This window comes from Pipistrellus hanaki (genome assembly GCF_964339955.1).
Source record: "Pipistrellus hanaki genome assembly, chromosome: 5".
NCBI classification, from domain to species: Eukaryota; Metazoa; Chordata; class Mammalia; order Chiroptera; family Vespertilionidae; genus Pipistrellus; species Pipistrellus hanaki.
Window position 1 is genome coordinate 148726 of NC_140507.1, and position 16275 is coordinate 165000.

At 63.1% G+C, this 16275-nt stretch overlaps 1 protein-coding gene across 5 annotated transcripts in view; it reads right to left on the reverse strand.

Annotated features, from left to right (window-relative positions):
• Positions 1–7675: 7675 nt before the first annotated feature.
• PDGFA (platelet derived growth factor subunit A) overlaps positions 7676–16275 on the reverse strand; it is a 17541-nt gene continuing 8941 nt past the window's right edge. For 2 of the 5 annotated variants that reach the window (XM_084884193.1, XM_084884192.1), the window contains exons 4-6: positions 15018–15205; positions 11082–11208; positions 7676–8687 (exon numbers count right to left, since the gene is read on the reverse strand). In XM_084884193.1, coding sequence (XP_084740319.1) covers positions 8677–8687; positions 11082–11208; positions 15018–15205 — 326 coding nt within the window. In that variant the 3' untranslated portion in view covers positions 7676–8676. Of the gene's footprint in view, positions 8688–8744; positions 10285–10517; positions 10868–11042; positions 11209–15017; positions 15206–16275 lie in introns of those variants that run through there. The other 3 variants (XM_084884190.1, XM_084884191.1, XM_084884189.1) reach the window with 3 other exon arrangements.

The window sequence follows — 16275 nt, forward strand, 5'->3', positions numbered from 1 at the left end:
CTGGATGCCACCCAGGCAGACAGGCCCGCAGCCCAGGCCGCTTGCCAACAACTCCCCCACCACAGACCCAGACAGACACACAGACACAGACAGACAACACAACACAGACCCAGAGAGAACACACACAGAGACACCCCCACACACACATGTATTAGGTAAGCAGAGCCCTCTGCACCCCCTGCCCCCTCCTCTTCCACTCCCCTCCCCCCGGCCCCAACACCATCCTTACACAGAGACCGTAGAGCCCTGGGCCAGAGTCTCCTGGAGGGAGCAGCTCTGGGTCCCCATGTCTTTCCCACATCCACAGGAAGGTGGCTTCCAGAATATGAAGAGGGAGGGAAGAAGGGAAAGAGGGAGGGAGGGAGGGAGGGAGGGAGGGAGGGAGGGAGGGAGGGAGTGGGAGGGGAAAGAGGAAAGGAAAAGAGAAAGGGGTGGGAAGGAGGGAGAGGTGGGTGCCCTTGGCTTTGGACACTCAGCTATGGCCCCACCCCCACTCCCCGTGAAGACGCCCTGTGAGAGGCCTTGAGGGGAAGTCCCTAAAACTGCTCTGCACACAGGGCCTGGCCGCCAGGACAGTGCTCCGGCCGGCGCTGAGGCTGGGCCTGCTCCCGTCCACCTCCCAGATCTGCCTCCAGCCGGCTGGCCTTCTGATGAACGGGGACCCTTTATTCATCCCAGCGCCTCCGTGCAGACAAGACCCACAAGAAGGTGGCTGGGCCCCTGGGCCATGTGCAGAGTGGCCGGGACACACCGCTGTCCGTCACCGTGGCTGTCTCCCACCTCAGGCCGAGCGGGGCCCTCGGGAGCAGTGACTCCTCAGCACCACGTCCAGGAGGCATCTCACCAACACTGGCCACCAGCCCGGCACTTCCTTTCCTGCAGAGGGTTCTGTCCCCACATGCCTGTGCTGCCCATACCACTTGATGAGGGATGCCAGCTTCCCAGGAGGAGGGGGGGGGGGGCGCACAGCAGGAAGTGACAAGGACTTCTAAGTATGTGTGTCCACTTCTAGGAACACTGTGTGCCCAGGAACTCAGCCAGACCCTGCAGGGAGCGGGAGGCAGGGCCATCTCCACGGCCAGTCAGACTCCTGGAGCCCTCCCAGAGGACTCCTGGGAAGCCAGTAGAAGTCATGGGCTAAGGAATAGTTAACAACCTGGGAAGGTGCTCTTTTCACAAACAGGGGAAACCACTCAGAAAAAAAAGTGCACACAAGAAACGCTCAAGGGAAGCCTGAAAGGCTGAGGCAAAGAAATAGGGAAAAACACCAAAACTTACGGGATGCAGCTAAAGCAGTACTTAGAGGAAATTTATAGCTGCAAACTCCTGTGTTATAAACAAAAGAAAGATTTCAAATCAATCGCTTAATTTCCCCTCTTAAGAACCTGGATCAAGAAGAGTAAACTCAACCCAAAACAAGAGGAAGGAATAGTAGACTAGAGGATAATAAATAAAATGGAGAGCAGAAAAATATAGAGGATACTAATAAAGCCAAAAGCTGATTCTTTGAAAAGATCAACAAAATTGATGAATCTTGACCAATGACAGAGAGAAAGAGAGAGAAAGGGAACACTAAAGAAATGAAGAGAATTATAATGGAATACTTTCAACCACTGTTTGCCAAGAAATTAGATAAATGAAATAGACAAGTTTCCAGAAACACACAAACTACTGAAATTGACTCATAAAAAAGAAAAATGATTCCAAGAAAAATCTGTAACCGGCAGAGATGGAATTCATAATCAAAGAACTTCCTACAGAGAAAAGGCAGGGCCAGACGCCTTCACTGGTAAATTCTACTGAACGAATACCACTGCCTCCCACACGCTTCCACAACACAGACAGGGAAGGAATGGATCCTCAGAGAACCATCTCGGTGTGCAAAGACCAAAACCAAAGCTATTGCCGGGAAACCACAGACCGCAGTCCTCCACGTGCAGACATCAAAACCTGCAGCAAAATACTAGCAAACCGGCCCAGTGACACATGAACATATTAATTATACCCATGACCAGGCGGGATTTATCCCAGGAATGCAAGGTAGGTTCAACAGACAAAAATATCAATGGATTATTAATAAAGAAAAAATCATATGCTCATCTCAACTGATGCAGGAAAAGCTTTTGACAAAAAACCTAGGCCCCTTTCACGGTAAAACAAAACAAAACAAAACAAAATAAACAAACAAAAAAACAAACAAAAAAAAGCACTAAACAAATTAGAACCAGAAGAGGACTCTCCAGCCTGGCAGAGGGCGGCACAGAGCCCTCGGTCAGGAGCGAGGCCCGTCCACGTCCATTCGGTGATGAGCCGAGGCTCTCCAGGCAAGGGAACAAGAGGAAGGAAGAAAATGCACCGATTGGAAAGGAAGAAGGAGGCCACTCATCCATAGGCAGCAAACTCTCGGAAGACCCAGCAAACACACTGGTCAGCGTAACACGAGGGCCGGCGGGGCTACAGGACACAGACCGATCCGCAGCAGCCAGGCGTGTGAGGGGAGGGGCACTAGCCACAGCCACCCAAAAACCAGGACCAGCGTTCCGTGGCAAGGGCATCAGAAAGGATGAACTGCGTGGGAACACGTGTGACAAGAATCGTAGGATGTGCACGCTGGACATCACAGGAACCGCCCGGGATGGAGGGATGAGTGGGACACTGTCCTAGGCTCCCTGTCAGACGGTCACATCGAGGTGGCCCACCTCCCCGTCCACAGAGCCCAGACCGTCCCGATGGCCCCAGCGGCTTGTGTGTGAACAGACAGGCTGATCCAAACACTCGGACGGAAAGACAGTGACCCCACGTAACCAAGACAGCGTCCAGTCCCGAAGACAGGCTGACCCCCCACAAGGGCAGACAGACCGACGGAGCAGAACCGAGCCCAGGACCGGTTCAGAGGAGGGACAACCGGACGGCCACGAGCGGGGGAAGACACGGCCCTCGGTCACGCTGTGCACAGAGGCCCGGACAGAAGAGCCGGATGATAAAAGCCTCAGAAAAGGACGTTCTGTTTCTGAAAACGAAGTGACCCACCCGCCAATGGGGTCACAGGCAAGGTCACCCAAAGTCCTACATGCCCTTCCTGCACTCCCAGAATCCCCTTGTGCACAGAACGGAGGGGAGGGCCTCTGCTCTCCTGTCACCTGACAGGTGAGGACACGGGCACTGAGTGAGGTCACGGCTGCCGGAGCTCACCGCCCCCGACACGGGCTGCACCTTAGTGTGCGAACGGATGAGCGAACCCACCCACCAACCATCGCCTGCACCTCCTGGAGCCCCGGCCACAGCCCGGCCCTGCAGGCCGCCCGGGGGCCGTGGGCGCTGCCAGGCTGTGACGGGGGCAGGGCGCGGGCCCCAGCCCAGAACACCGGGGAAGAGCTCCGAGGTCAGGCAGAGTTCAGGCGCCGGTGGGGCTGAGCCGAGACTGTTGACAAGGCGCAGCCCCGGCCCAGGTGGCAGCCGCCCTCCGGCTCCGCTCACAGGTCCTGGCAAGTCGGCGGCAGCCGTCTCCTCCGGAAGCACAGCTGTGGGAGGCCGGCCCTCCCCGGGACCACAGAGTCCCGGGACCCTGGCAGGAGGGGCTGGCTCAGGGGCCACTGCCTGCTCCCCTGAGGGCCCTGCGGGGCGGGAGAGGCCTGGAGCAGCGAGCAGAGGCCCCATCTGTCCAGCAGACGCCCCTCAGCACCTGGGGAAGCCGTCCCTCGTCCCACGGAACCGCCCAGGCTGGCCCACGCAGCCCACGGGACAGCCACGAGTCTGGGCGGTGGGCACAGCGGGAGCCAGATGGGCCCCGAGCCCTCCCTGCCCAGAGCCTCCATGGCCCAGCTGCAGAGGGCACGGCCCACCAAGGGCCCAGAGGCTGATGAGGGCGGCACCACTGGCTGTGTGTTCCTGCCAGTCAGGACATGGGGTCTGACAAGGGGGCCTTAGGGCCCAGTCCCCCAGGGCGGGGGGCCCACAGCCCATGCTCCATGGCGGGGAGGATGGGGGGCGACAGGAACTCCATGGCCCAGGCCCAGAGCCGGCCATGTGCACCCCTCCGCCAGCGTCTGCCTGAGACAGTTGGGCGGGAGGCGGTCTGTCCCCCCCACGCCCCAGCCTCCCGTGCGGAGCCGGTGGCAGGGAGCACCTCGGGGTGAGGCCGGCGAGCAGGGTGTCCTCCCAGGAACGCTGCCCGCTGACCGGAGGCCAGGGCCCAGACGGTGAATGCTCCGCGTTTTTTGGCAGCTCAAGGGCCTGGCTGGGAACAGTCACCGTTTCATTCTGAAGAGGCCACAGGCTCTGCGCCCCAGGCCCCTCGGAGTGTGGGGGAGGATTCCAGCCTCGGCAGCAGCCGGGGTGCGGGGGGGGGGGGGGGTTGGAGAATGTGGGGTGACAAGCGGCTCCAAGGCCAGCGGTGGCCCCGGACGCTCCGCCGTCAGTGCAGTCATAACAACGGGGACCGAGGCCCCAGGGGCCCCCGAGGGCCCAGCTCTGAGCAAACAGCCTGCTGCCCCCTTCGCAGCCCCTGGCAACCCACGTCCGAGGAAGCTCAGCCCACGGCAGAGGGAGGTGGCAAAGCCTCCATCCTCCCGTGGGGGCACCGGGCTCACCTCTCACCTCAGCCCACACACACCGAGGAAGGAGGGTCGGAAGCTCCAGAGGTGGGTGGGCGCTGGGCGAGGCTCAGGCCTGGGGTTGGCATCAGCCACGGCTCGCACTCCCTTGTCTAAGGAGCAGCTCGAGCCTCGCCCCTCGGACGGCAGGGGTGGGGTGAGGAGACCCCCAGGTTCCTTCCCAGCACAGCCACAGAGAAATGGCCCACTCGCCAAGGTCACATGGCAAGGTCATCCAAGGTCACAGGAGACACCCCGGCTACATGGTGAAATGCCCCAGGCTGGGCAGCCCCGGGCAGGGACCAGCCTCCTCCTCCCCCCTCTGGCTTCTCAGCAAGTGGCTGAGGGTCGGCAGACCCGCCTGCCTGCCTGCCCAGGGGCATTGAGGTGCTTGCTCTGCTCTCAGCCATGGGCGTGAGGCTGGCAGAACCAGCAGGAGGTCCAGGTTCCCAACTCCATCCTCAGGGTGGGTGCCAGAGTGCCGGAAACACGGCCCAGCGTCTGCACAGCCACGCAGAGACGGGCATGGCCAGCTGTGGGGCTATAGCGTTCTCCCACGCGGGCGACCCTGGTGGGGGCACTGCCTGGCCCCTTCCACCATCATGGTTCATCCAAATCGACATCCTTGTAGGCTGAACTCTGCGTCCCTGTCCGAGATGGGGACTAGCTGGCTCCTGAGCCATCACGCAGGGGCAGACCCATCCCCCGGGAGCTGGGCCCCTCAGACAGAACGGCCCTCAGAGACACCTGCTGCCCACCCCATCACTGCTCTTCGGCTCAGGTCCCCCAGAGGGTCAAGGTCATGCCAAGGGCACAGCTCCGTCCCTGGACTGGACTTGGAGGGATGCGAGGCTGAGCAGACCCAGGGCCGGGCTGTCAGCTCTTCAGTCAAGTCTGCTCCCCCCCACGCCGGGCTCAGGGCCTGGCGAGAGGGAGACGCCCCACATGACCCTTCGCCTGGCCCCTGACCTCCCAGCCCCTGGCCTCCCAGCTCCTGGCAGCCTCCACTCGGGCAAGGAGGGCGTGGCCAGGGGACCACGGGTCTCCACGCAGGTGCATGGGCACACGGGCCCTGCCCCGGCGATGCCACAGCGTTGGGCCCAGGATCGAGGAATGGCCACGCTGAGGCAGGGTGACCTGCTTCTGCAGGAGGCAGACAACTCAAGACCCAGGCCCCACCTCCTCTGCCTCCGCATGGCTGGCCCTCACTCTGCCCGAGCAGCCCACACGGAGGCCCGACTGGCCTGGGCTCCTGGGCTGCAAAGCCAGCCTGGCCACACCCAGTGCAGCCCAGGCTGGCACTGCCAGTGCCCGGGAAATGCCAGGAATGCAGGCAGCCTGCAGGCAGAGGGCGCGGCTCCACCAGGACCGGCCAGTGCAGGAGGGCAGCCAGCAGGCGAGGGGCGGCACCAGCTCCACGGGCACCTGTCTCTCCCGGGGCACCTTCTCCTCCCCAGGGGCACGAGGCTTCGGGCAGACCGTTCGCCCACTGGCATCACGTAAGGAAAACAGCCGTGTCCTCGGCGTCTCACAGAACAAGCACATACATGACACATCCATACATCTAACATGAGACACATCCTCAGGCACAGGGTCGAGCACAGCACCGAGGCGGCGCCCGCTGGGGCCTGGGCAGGTCACCCAGCCAGGGACACCCCAGGCCCAGAGGCTCTGACCGGCCCTCCAGGTTCCTGCAAGAACCAGGGGATCCAACCAAAGTGCTCACCCCTCCCCCTCACCCCAACCTCCCAGGGCGTCGTTCAGATAACCACACGGAGAAAACGTGTGCTGGAGAAACCCAAGTATACAAGTGTAATATGCAAATGGCCCAAACGGCAGACTGATCGGTCAGCAGGGGGCGGGGCTGGCAAGCCTCCAGTCTATATATATAAAAGGCTAATGTACTGAGTGTTCATCCAAGCAATGATGTCACGTAGCAACGCCCGGCTTCCTCTCCCTAGCGACTAGCCTCCTTGGTGTTTCTTCAGCCCAGGAACTGGGTGCAAACATTTTACACTTTAACCAAATGTCTGTGAAGTGTTTTCACCTCCCTCATCTCATTTGATCCTCACAGAAGCCCTGGAGTAGGCAGATAGGAGACTCAATGGAATCGTATTTTCTTTTCATTAACCGGAAAATGGAGATTTAGAAAGCATAGAAACTTGACCGGACTGAAAAGTAAGAAATGGTGAGCCTTGACAATGATTTCATGTTTTCTCACTGTGCAGATAGAGTCCAACACTGCTGCAGTTAAATATCCTACCCTGTGTTCTCCCTGAGTGATCTACAATAATTGCTTCGTGTTGATATTTCCTGCTGTGCTGCCGACAATTGCCTGAAAGAGAAGTTGGGGTGCTTCACTGGGCTGGAAAGTTCAGTTGCACCAGAAAGCAGCTAATTAAGCACGTTTGCCCTATATCTATAAAAGGCTAGGTTGACCCGTGCATGAGCAATACATATAAAGCTCTCGCTGGTGCCAATCACTCCTGAGTTTCGATCTGTCATTGTCGATCGTGAATTTGGTTGACACTTCTGTTAAGAGAAAGGGTGAATAGCGAAGTGAACGCATTTCTTCTAATTCCCTTTGGATGTGCACGAATCCATGCACCGGGCCACTAGTTTCTTTATAAAAACCCTGCCACACACAGACACTGAAGACAACCCTACAGCAGCTGGGGTGTGGCCTCAGGATGGGGAGCGAGGTCCCACCTCTGAGGTCACCTTCCTCACCACGTGGCTGCTCTGAAGGGTGGACGCTCCATCTCCATCACAGGCACAGGCGAGGGGGCTCCTCTGCCCATGCCCGCGGGTTCCGGTCCTGAGAGCGGGCTGCACCCCAGGTCCTGGCTGGGGGAGCCAGCCAGGGACCCCCCGGGCCCAGAGGCTGTGACCTCCCTCCCCTCACCCTCCCAGGAGCCCGGCGGCCACCACGGCTGGGACCGGAGAGGAAACCAGGGCTCGGTTGCCCACTTAGAAAAACATGATCACAAACTGCGTGTCATGTGCATGGGTTTTGCTGGTGTTTTTCTTTCCCTTTTGGTTAAAAAAACAAAAAGCAAAACAACAAAGAACGTAACAGGCTCTCAGGTATATAAAACTGGTAATATTAGATAAAAATACAAACGTCACCTTTACAAAACAAAAACGGAAAACAACACACACACATTTCTCTGGAGTACATGGAAAGCGTAACATCTTACCAAAAATAAAGGATTTGGGTTGTGTCGACGCGGCAGCGGGGGAGGGGGCTGCCTCCCCGGCCACGCCCAGGGCAGGGGTGCGGGGACGGGAGGCGGCAGCGTCTGATTGGTTCACGCAGTTCTCTCGGCATGGCTTAAATTAAAGAGCAGATGCACGGACAGCCAGAAACAGCGAGGAGTGATGCGTAGGCGGGTATACCATGTTTATTTTAATACATCTCATTCGTTCGCATCCTGCCCGGAGGGAGACCGTCTCACTGTCCCGACCGGTTACAGCAGCCTGGTGTGACCGGTGTCAATGCCATCCAGGAGATAATTTAAAAAAAAAAAAAGCTAGGCAAAGAGTAAAAAGAAAGCTTAATAATCACTTTATGGTGTAAAAAAAAAAGAAACCCACTTAAGGCTCTCAGGAAGTTCGTATAGACTTAAACACTACAGCAAGGAGACGCGCTCCGACCGCCACAGCGGCCCCGGGTCTGAGCCCGCGCCGCCCGGCGCCGGCCGTCCTCGGCAAGAGCAGGTCCTCCGCGTCCTCGGCGAAGCCCGTGGCCCGGACAGACGTCCCTCCGCTGGCGCCGCCGCCGCCCGCAGGCCCCTCCGCCCGCGGCGGAGCGTGCCGGAGCTGCTCCGGTCTGTCCTGTGTGCGCGCTCTGTTTCGGACAAGGACGCTCTGACCGGCTCGCCCAGTGCTACAATACTTGCTTTGATGTCACATTAAACAAACGTATACTGTCTCTTTGTTCTCCAGGGTGCAGCGCGTGGAGGCAGTTTTTCACGGAGGAGAACAAAGACCGCACGCTGGCAGTGAGCACCGTACATAGTAGGTTCAGGAATGTAACACGCCATGTACATCCGTGTCCCGGGAAAGGGCCGCTAGCTTATCCTCACCTCACATCTGCAGGGAGAGGGAGAGAAAGACACTGAGAGGCGGGCCCAGGAGCACATGCAGTTCCCTCACTGCTCAACCCCGCCGAGGGCACGCAACCCTGAACACACACGTGTGTGCACACGTGTACACACACAGCGGCAAATCTCAGCATTTGATGTTTTTATGAAGCGTTTCAAACGCCCTCGGGCTCGTTGCCCTTTCTGGACATCCTGACCAGAGCAGGGACGAGGCTCTCAGGATCTCACAAGAGGCTGGAGAGCAAGCCCCACCTCCCGCTGCACACACGGGGGAAGCCGAGGCCCAAACAGGTCCTTCCGTCTCTCTCCTCGCCTTCCTCTTCCAGCCAGGGCATGATGTGGTCCCGGGGCTCTGGCAGCCACTTCAGGCCGTAAGGCAGCGCTGAGGGGCGACACCACCAGCCAGACAGGAGGGGTCTCTGCCCAGGCCCATCTACACTGCGCCCCGAGCTCAGAGCAGCTCACCCAGCTGCCTCACCTGCCACTGCTCACCCCAACACCTGTACCTCCCCCAGGCCCGAGTCCGAATGCAGGACACCTGCCTCGCACAGTAGGGTCTGTCGGCAGCTGGCCCGGGGCTCAGATGGCCCCCAAACCACACCTGGGCCTTTCCTCCCTGAGACTCCACATGGGGTCACCTGGCCCACGGCCTCCTGAGCTCCTGCCCGCAGACACTGTCTCCGGAGATTCCTCTCTCCACTACTGGTCTTGGGTGCCACGGGCCCGAGGAAGGACCAGGCTCCCCTGCGCCGAACAGGCCAACACCAGGCAGGCTTGAATCCGCCTCCTCCATGCTGATCCCGGCTGCCCAGACCCCATTCTCTTCTGGCAAAGACTCCATTTCCCAGGTTCCCTTGCTGCGGAGGGACGGCCCATGCAATCAGAGCGAGCCCCTGAGTGAGACTCCTCCCTGCCTTTCTTCCGGCCAGGAGTGTGGGTGTGATCTCTGGAGCTTTAGCAGCCGTTTGGGGCCGCGAGGCACCTCTGAGGACGGACAGCACCGGTCCTGGACAGAGAGGGTCCCTGCCGATACCCCGAGGACCTCGCATGCTCTGTCCCCGTCTTTCCGCGAGGCACCCACGTCTACCTCAGAGACCTCCTCAGTCGGCAACCCTCACCTGCAGCCTCAGCCTCTGTGTGCTCACCTTTCCAATGGGCACGTGACCGGCCTGAGCGGACCCGTGTGGCCAGGAAGCTCCCATCACTCCCCTCAGGAGCCGCCCTGGCCCCCAACCAGGGAACAGACTAAAGCCAGGGCAGGCCTCCAGGCAGGAGGGCCGTGGAAGCGGCTTCCTTCCATGTGGCCAGAGGGGAGGCGTCAGGGACGGGAGCAGGAGACCACAGCCCAGCTGGTCACCAATCACGGCCAATCATGGCCAATCAATCATAGCCAATCACGGCCAATCAATCATGGCCAATCGCGGCCAATCGCGGCGCGGCCTCTCCTTGCGTGATTAGCCCTGTGATCAGCCATCGCGCCTCCCCGCGGGACGTGGCCTGTCCAGCCACGGCTCCTACCTGGTTGGCTGCTTAGGTGGGTTTTAACCTTTTCCTTTTCCGCTTTTTACCTGCCTCCCTACGCCTTCCTGTTGACAGAAGGGCGGGAGGGTGAACAGCCTGGGAGAGGGCCGCCCGGGGGCGGCGGGCACTGAACAATGAGCGGGCGGCTCATCGCCTGGAGGAAACCTGATCCATCGCCACACGACCTCCTGGCCCCCCAGGCGCCACGCCGCCACGCTGCTCCGGGCAGTCTGTCCGAGGGGAGGCCAGGACCCCCTCCCCTTCCCCTCCCCACCCACCCCCCACAACGCTGCAGCCAGAGGCCCAGCACCAGCCTTCCCACCAGGATGGGGCCTTCCTCAAACAGGTCTCCCCTAATCACCCAACCGGCCGACCCGCCAGGCCAGAGCCTTAGGACGCTCACCCCACCCCCTCACTGCAGCCCGAACCTCTCCTGCCAGAGCCACGCAGCTCGGCCATCCCCGCCGACAAGATGGCTGGTCAGCGAGCGTCTGACGGAGCTCACAGCAGCCCATCCCACGGCCCCTGGAGCCCTGCTCCCCTCAGCCCAGAAGCCAGGCTGAGAGCCCTGGGGACGGGGAAGGGACACGGGGAGGGACCCGGGGAGGGACATGGGGAGGGACCAGGGGAGGGACCCGGGGAGGGACACTGAGAGGGACACGGGGAGGGACACAGGAGGGACACAGGAGGGACACGGGGAGGGACACTGAGAGGGACACAGGGAGGGACCCGGGAGGGACCCGGGGAGGGATACAGGGAGGGACATGGGGAGGGACACGGGGAGGGACACGGGGAGGGACACGGGGAGGGACCCGGGAGGAACCCGGGAGGGACACGGGGAGGGACACGGGGAAGGGCTCACCTGTCTCCTCCTCGCGGAAGTCCGGGCTCGGGCCGGTGGGCGTGCACGTGCACTCCAGGTGCTCCTCCAGCCGCACCTGCACTTCTTTTAACTTTGGCTTCTTCCGGATGTACTCCACCTTGGCCACCTGCCGAGACAGACCCCGCGTGAGCCGGGAGGGGGTCCTCCTCCTCCCACCTCTGACCTCTGACCTCCGACCTCCTCCCAGCGGAAAGGCAGGAGTTAAAACAAGCTTCAGCCCAAACCGGTTTGGCTCAGTGGTAGAGCGTCGGTCTGTGGACTGAAAGGTCCGGGTTCGATTCCGGTCAGGGGCGTGTACATTGGTTGCGGGCACATCCCCAGTAGGAGGTGTGCAAGAGGCAGCTGGTCGATGTTTCTCTCTCATCGACGTTTCTAGCTCTCTATCTCTCTCCCTTCCTCTCTGTAAAAAATCAATAAAATATATTTTAAAAAAAAAAGTTTCAGACAGCGTCTGTGGTCTGGTCCCATTTCACCTTAAAATAAACCTCACAGCCTGGCTGGTGTGGCTCAGCGGATAGAGGTTGGCCTGCAGCCTGAAGGGTCCCAGATTCGATTCGGTCAAGGACACATGCCCGGGTTGTGGGCTCCATCCCCAGTAGGGGGTGTGCAGGAGGCAGCCGGTCCACGATTCTCTCTCATCATGGCTTTCTATCCCTCTCTCCCTCTCTCTGCCTCTCTGAAATCAATAAAAAATAAAAAGTAAACCCCACACGGGTGCCAGGGGGTCTGAAGGCTGTGCTTCAAGGTGGGAGCTGGGCGGGGGCGAGAACCGGAGAGCTGTGGTGAGGGAAGGTGTCTGAGTCGGTGTTTTAGGTGCATCTGGGCAAAGGGCAGGCTCCCCGACAGGCACCTGGTGGTTCTGGGGGAGCCGTGGCCGAGCAGGGCCTCCTGCTCCGGCCTCCCCAGCCCGCACCTGTCCCGCAGGACACGGCACATTTCCGAGAACGTGCCGAGTGTTACCTCCTCAGAAGCATCCTCCACACCAGCCAGGCCCAGAGGACAAGACATCTACGCCCTAGAGACCGCGTTCCCGTAACCTCAGCCCAGACCACCCTGGAGCCCGCATGGGGTCCCCGTGCCCCCCCCCTTGTTTGCATCTGGGCTGCACCTCATAAAACAAACACCCACTCCCCACGCTGAGGGTGCCGGGTGATGAACCACGGCAAATGCACCCCAGAATCCAGCGGGGACGCCGCCCCCGCCACACAGGGGGAGCCACGCCCTGCAGGGGGCGCCACCGGGTTATGTCCTGACTGACGGGCAGAGCACCCTGCGTGACCCAGCACTGGCCGAGCCCCGTGGGCGAGACACTGAAAGGCTCACAGCCACCGAGGGCTCAGGCGCACCTACTTTACAGATGAGGAAACTGAGGCAGCAGGCGAGGCTTGTTCTTTTGCTGGGAGGAGGCCTGGACGGAAACAGCGGGGCCCTGAGCTGGTCCTTAACCAGGGGACGTCCTAACTGGAGGAAGCCCGTACCCTCAGGTGTGACGGCTCCGGACACTGCAGCTCCAGGCACCGCGTTCCCAGGTCCCAGCCAGGCTCCGCGGCCTCCCAGGACCGAAGCCAGCCCCAGAGGCTCCTGGGCCTGATGGGCAGTGCCCGGGGCCACGGCCAGCTCCCTGAGCCCAAGCCGTCGGTCTCTCTGACCGCTAGGCTGTCCCCACACCAGCTCAGGGCATCCCCGCCCACCAGGGCGCTGGAGGCTCTCACTGAGACCTTCACCCCCAGGCTCTAAGCTAGACCACAGCCACGAGGTCCCCAAGTGCCCCTAACTCCGTCCACAGGACGCAGAGGCCGGTCCGGGCACCAGGGGGACCCACCGCCCTGCCTGCAGACAGTCCAGCAGGCAGAGCAGGTCCCAGCGCCTGGCGCCCTGGGCAGCCCGCTCACTCCTGAAGGACTTCGGTCCGGGCCCACAGGCGGCCTGACAACACGGGAGCCCGGTCTGCAGCTCGCTCCGGGAGAGGGGCTCCCAGCAGCTCCACACCCTGACCCACCGTGGCCTCTGCGCGGGCCACGGCCTGAGCCACCGGGCATGCCGCCGTCCGGACCCGAGGGTGGACTGGGGGACAGGCCCGGGGCCGGCCACACGGGGCCAAGGGAGGACCTGCTCCTCAGGGACGTCGGCCTCCGACCCCAGCCCACGGCTGCCCACTTGGGGGGCCCGTGGGGGGCCTGGGGCCAGCGGACAGGCTCGGCCACGCTCCCTCTCCGTGGCCCCCGTGGGTGACCACGCCCAGCCCGGCTGCCATCTCCGTCTGTAAGGGGCCTTTGTGGCCCCAAAGGCCAGGAAGGCAGAAACCAGGGAGGAGCCGCCCCGCCCGGACGCCCACCTGCCTCCAGCCTCTCCGGGACGCGGCCCCGGGGCCGAGGGCCGGCTCTCCCCCCACACGGACCGGAACGGCCCTCACAATGGCCCCCTGTTCCCGCTGACCTTCTGTCCCCGCAGCCAGAACCCAGCGTCTGGGCCGGATGTTTTCCTGCCAGCCTCGCGGGTGGGCAGGGCAGGGCAGAGTGCGGGCAGACCAGCTGCCGGATGGAGGCCCCGCCCCCGGGCTGACCATGACCCCGCTGGGGCAAGGAAGGCCGAGGGGAGGCCCGGTCCCCCTCCGCCCCCCGCCCCGAGCCCCAGGCAGAGACGTGCCTCCCGGGAGGGCCGGCCCCACACGCCTGCCCTGCCGCCCCTCAAGCCCGCCCTGCCGCCCCTCCCTCTGCCGGGCATCTAAGCCGGGACACCTGAGCCAGGACCCCGCCCGCCGGCCAGCGTCCCGGCCGTGGGAGCACCTTGCCCAAGGCCCACGGCATGGAATGTGCCTCCTCAGCCTCCTCGCGGGCAGAGCCCGGTCCCCAAGGCCAGGAGGCCCAGGTGTGGTCTAAAGGGCCTTCTTGAGTGACAGCCACCCGGCGAGGCCTGGTCCCCCTGAGGAGGCCCCCCCGGCCTCCCGCGGAGGCAGGGCCGACCTCAGGGCTGGACAGCAGGGCACCAGGAATGAGCTCCACCACCCCGATGGCCCTTCCACCCGGAGGGCGGGCGCACCTGCCCAGGAGGCTCAGCGGGAGGGGGGAAGGCCCGCACCCAGGGGCCCAGACGGGGGCCCTGGTGTCACAGCCTCAGCCTCACCCCAAGAAGCCAGGAGGCGCCCCGGGGCTCCTCCAGCCATTTCCTTCCTAAAGGGCTGGCTCTCTGGGGCTCCCGGCTTCAGACCCATTTTACAGATGAGGTTAGTGAGGCCGGAGGGGGGACCCAGGTCCCCAGAGGAGCTGCCAGCCGTTGGCCACCAGAGTGACCTGAAGAAGCAGGATGTCCCCCCAGGACTCAGGTGGGGGCACAAGGAACTCCTACGTGGCCTTCCTGCCCCCCCGCCCCCTCCCCCGTTCCCCCCAGTGCTGCCCTGAGGGCACCTCGGCTGGCCCAGCCTGAGGGAGAGGGTGAGCCAGCCCAGCACCTGTCCCTCCTGAACAGGACCCCCCCCCCGAGACACACTCCATCGACACCACGAAAGGAGGTGCCCTCCCCCATTTCTAGGCAGCACGCCCAGGGGCCACCCAGCAGCCCCTCCTGCCCCGTGTCCTGGGGAGAGCCTTTAGGGCCCCTGAGGACGCACTGTTTCCTGTCGTGCAGGGCCCACACCTGCCCGGAGCAGGAGACGGACCGTGGCTGCACAGCCCTGCCTCCAGGCGCGGGGCCCCAGCCCCCAAGGGGCCGTGTGGAGGCTGTGGGTGCTGTGGGTGCCACAGGGAAGCCGTGGGTGCCGCGGGGTGGGTGCCGGGGGGAGGCTGTGGGTGCCGGGGGGAGGCGGCGGGGGCCGCGGGGCGGCGGCGGGGGCCGCGGGGAGGCGGCGGGGGCCGCGGGGCGGCGGCGGGGGCCGCGGGGAGGCGGCGGGGGCCGCGGGGCGGCCGTGGCGTGGCTCACCTTGACGCTGCGGTGGTGCACGCGGGACGGCTGGCACTTGACGCTGCTGGTGTTGCAGCAACCGGTGCAGCGCTTCACCTCCACGCACGGCGGCCAGATCAGGAAGTTGGCGGAAGTGGGGTCCACCTGGCTCCGAGGTATCTCGTAGATGACCGTCCTGGTCTTACAGACGGCGGGCACGGCCTCCTCTGCGGAGGGAGAGGCTGGTGAGCCCACGTGGAGAGCATGCCTGTCCCTGACCCCGCCCACCCGGCTGGGGCTGCAGCCCCTCGTGGGGCCGGGGCTGCTGCTTCCTCCAATAAACACGTGTCACAGCCCCAGAGTCCCCACACCCCAGGGGGCCGCTGAGCTGTCCCAGGATGAGCGGGGGCTCGAGCCCCATGGGGAGAACCCGGGGAAGGACAGGGGTCACAGGGAGGGAGGGGTCCCAGCCGGCGCAGCAGGAAGGGACATGGGACGAGCCAGGCCCGGACACTCAGCCCCCGAGCCCCTAGGAGGACCCGGGTATTTCTGCTCCGTGCACCTCGCACGGCCCACAGTTCAGCCCGAAGCCTCACGGACAGGACACCAGGTGGAACCGACAGACGAGAAACCCACCCCGGGGCCCCAGACACGCGCCCGGGGAGCCCAGCCAGCAGGGTCTGCAACCTCCCCCCCCCCCACAGCCGCCTCCCCGCACCCCCTCGCACACCCCGGCATGCACAGCCCAGCGGCCAGCATGGAGGGGCGCTCGCTGCCCTGCAGATGGAGGACCATCCTCTGATTCTGCCCGTGCCAGCTGCCACACCCGCCTCACACGGCGGGAGGACCTCAGGGAGCCTGGGGGACCCAGCAGGGACCTGCGCCCCGAGAATAAGCCACCCAATGGCTGTCCCAAGGGAAGTCTGCACTCCCAGCACCACCGGGGAGAGGGTCCGGGGAGCCTGGCCGTGGGCTGGGGTGGAGCCAGGAGGCCTCAGGCCCAGCCCCTCGTGGCCTCCCGGGCTGGACAGGACCGACCCCTCCAGGGAGCCCGGCTGCTGGGAGGAGGTGGCCTACGTGGTCACCGCACAGCGACTGTCACTGGGGAGGGCCTGGCTACCTGAGCCAGAGCCACACCCACCACAAGGCCCCCGAGGAAACTAACGCTGGGGCCAGGGTCGCCTGCCCAAGGCCAGGCAGGGCCCACAGGCCGGGCCAGGAAGCAGGCAGCCCGATGGCTCGGCGGGACAGCCCAGCCCCGACCGACCGAGCCCCCAGGCAGGACGGTGCAGAGCCC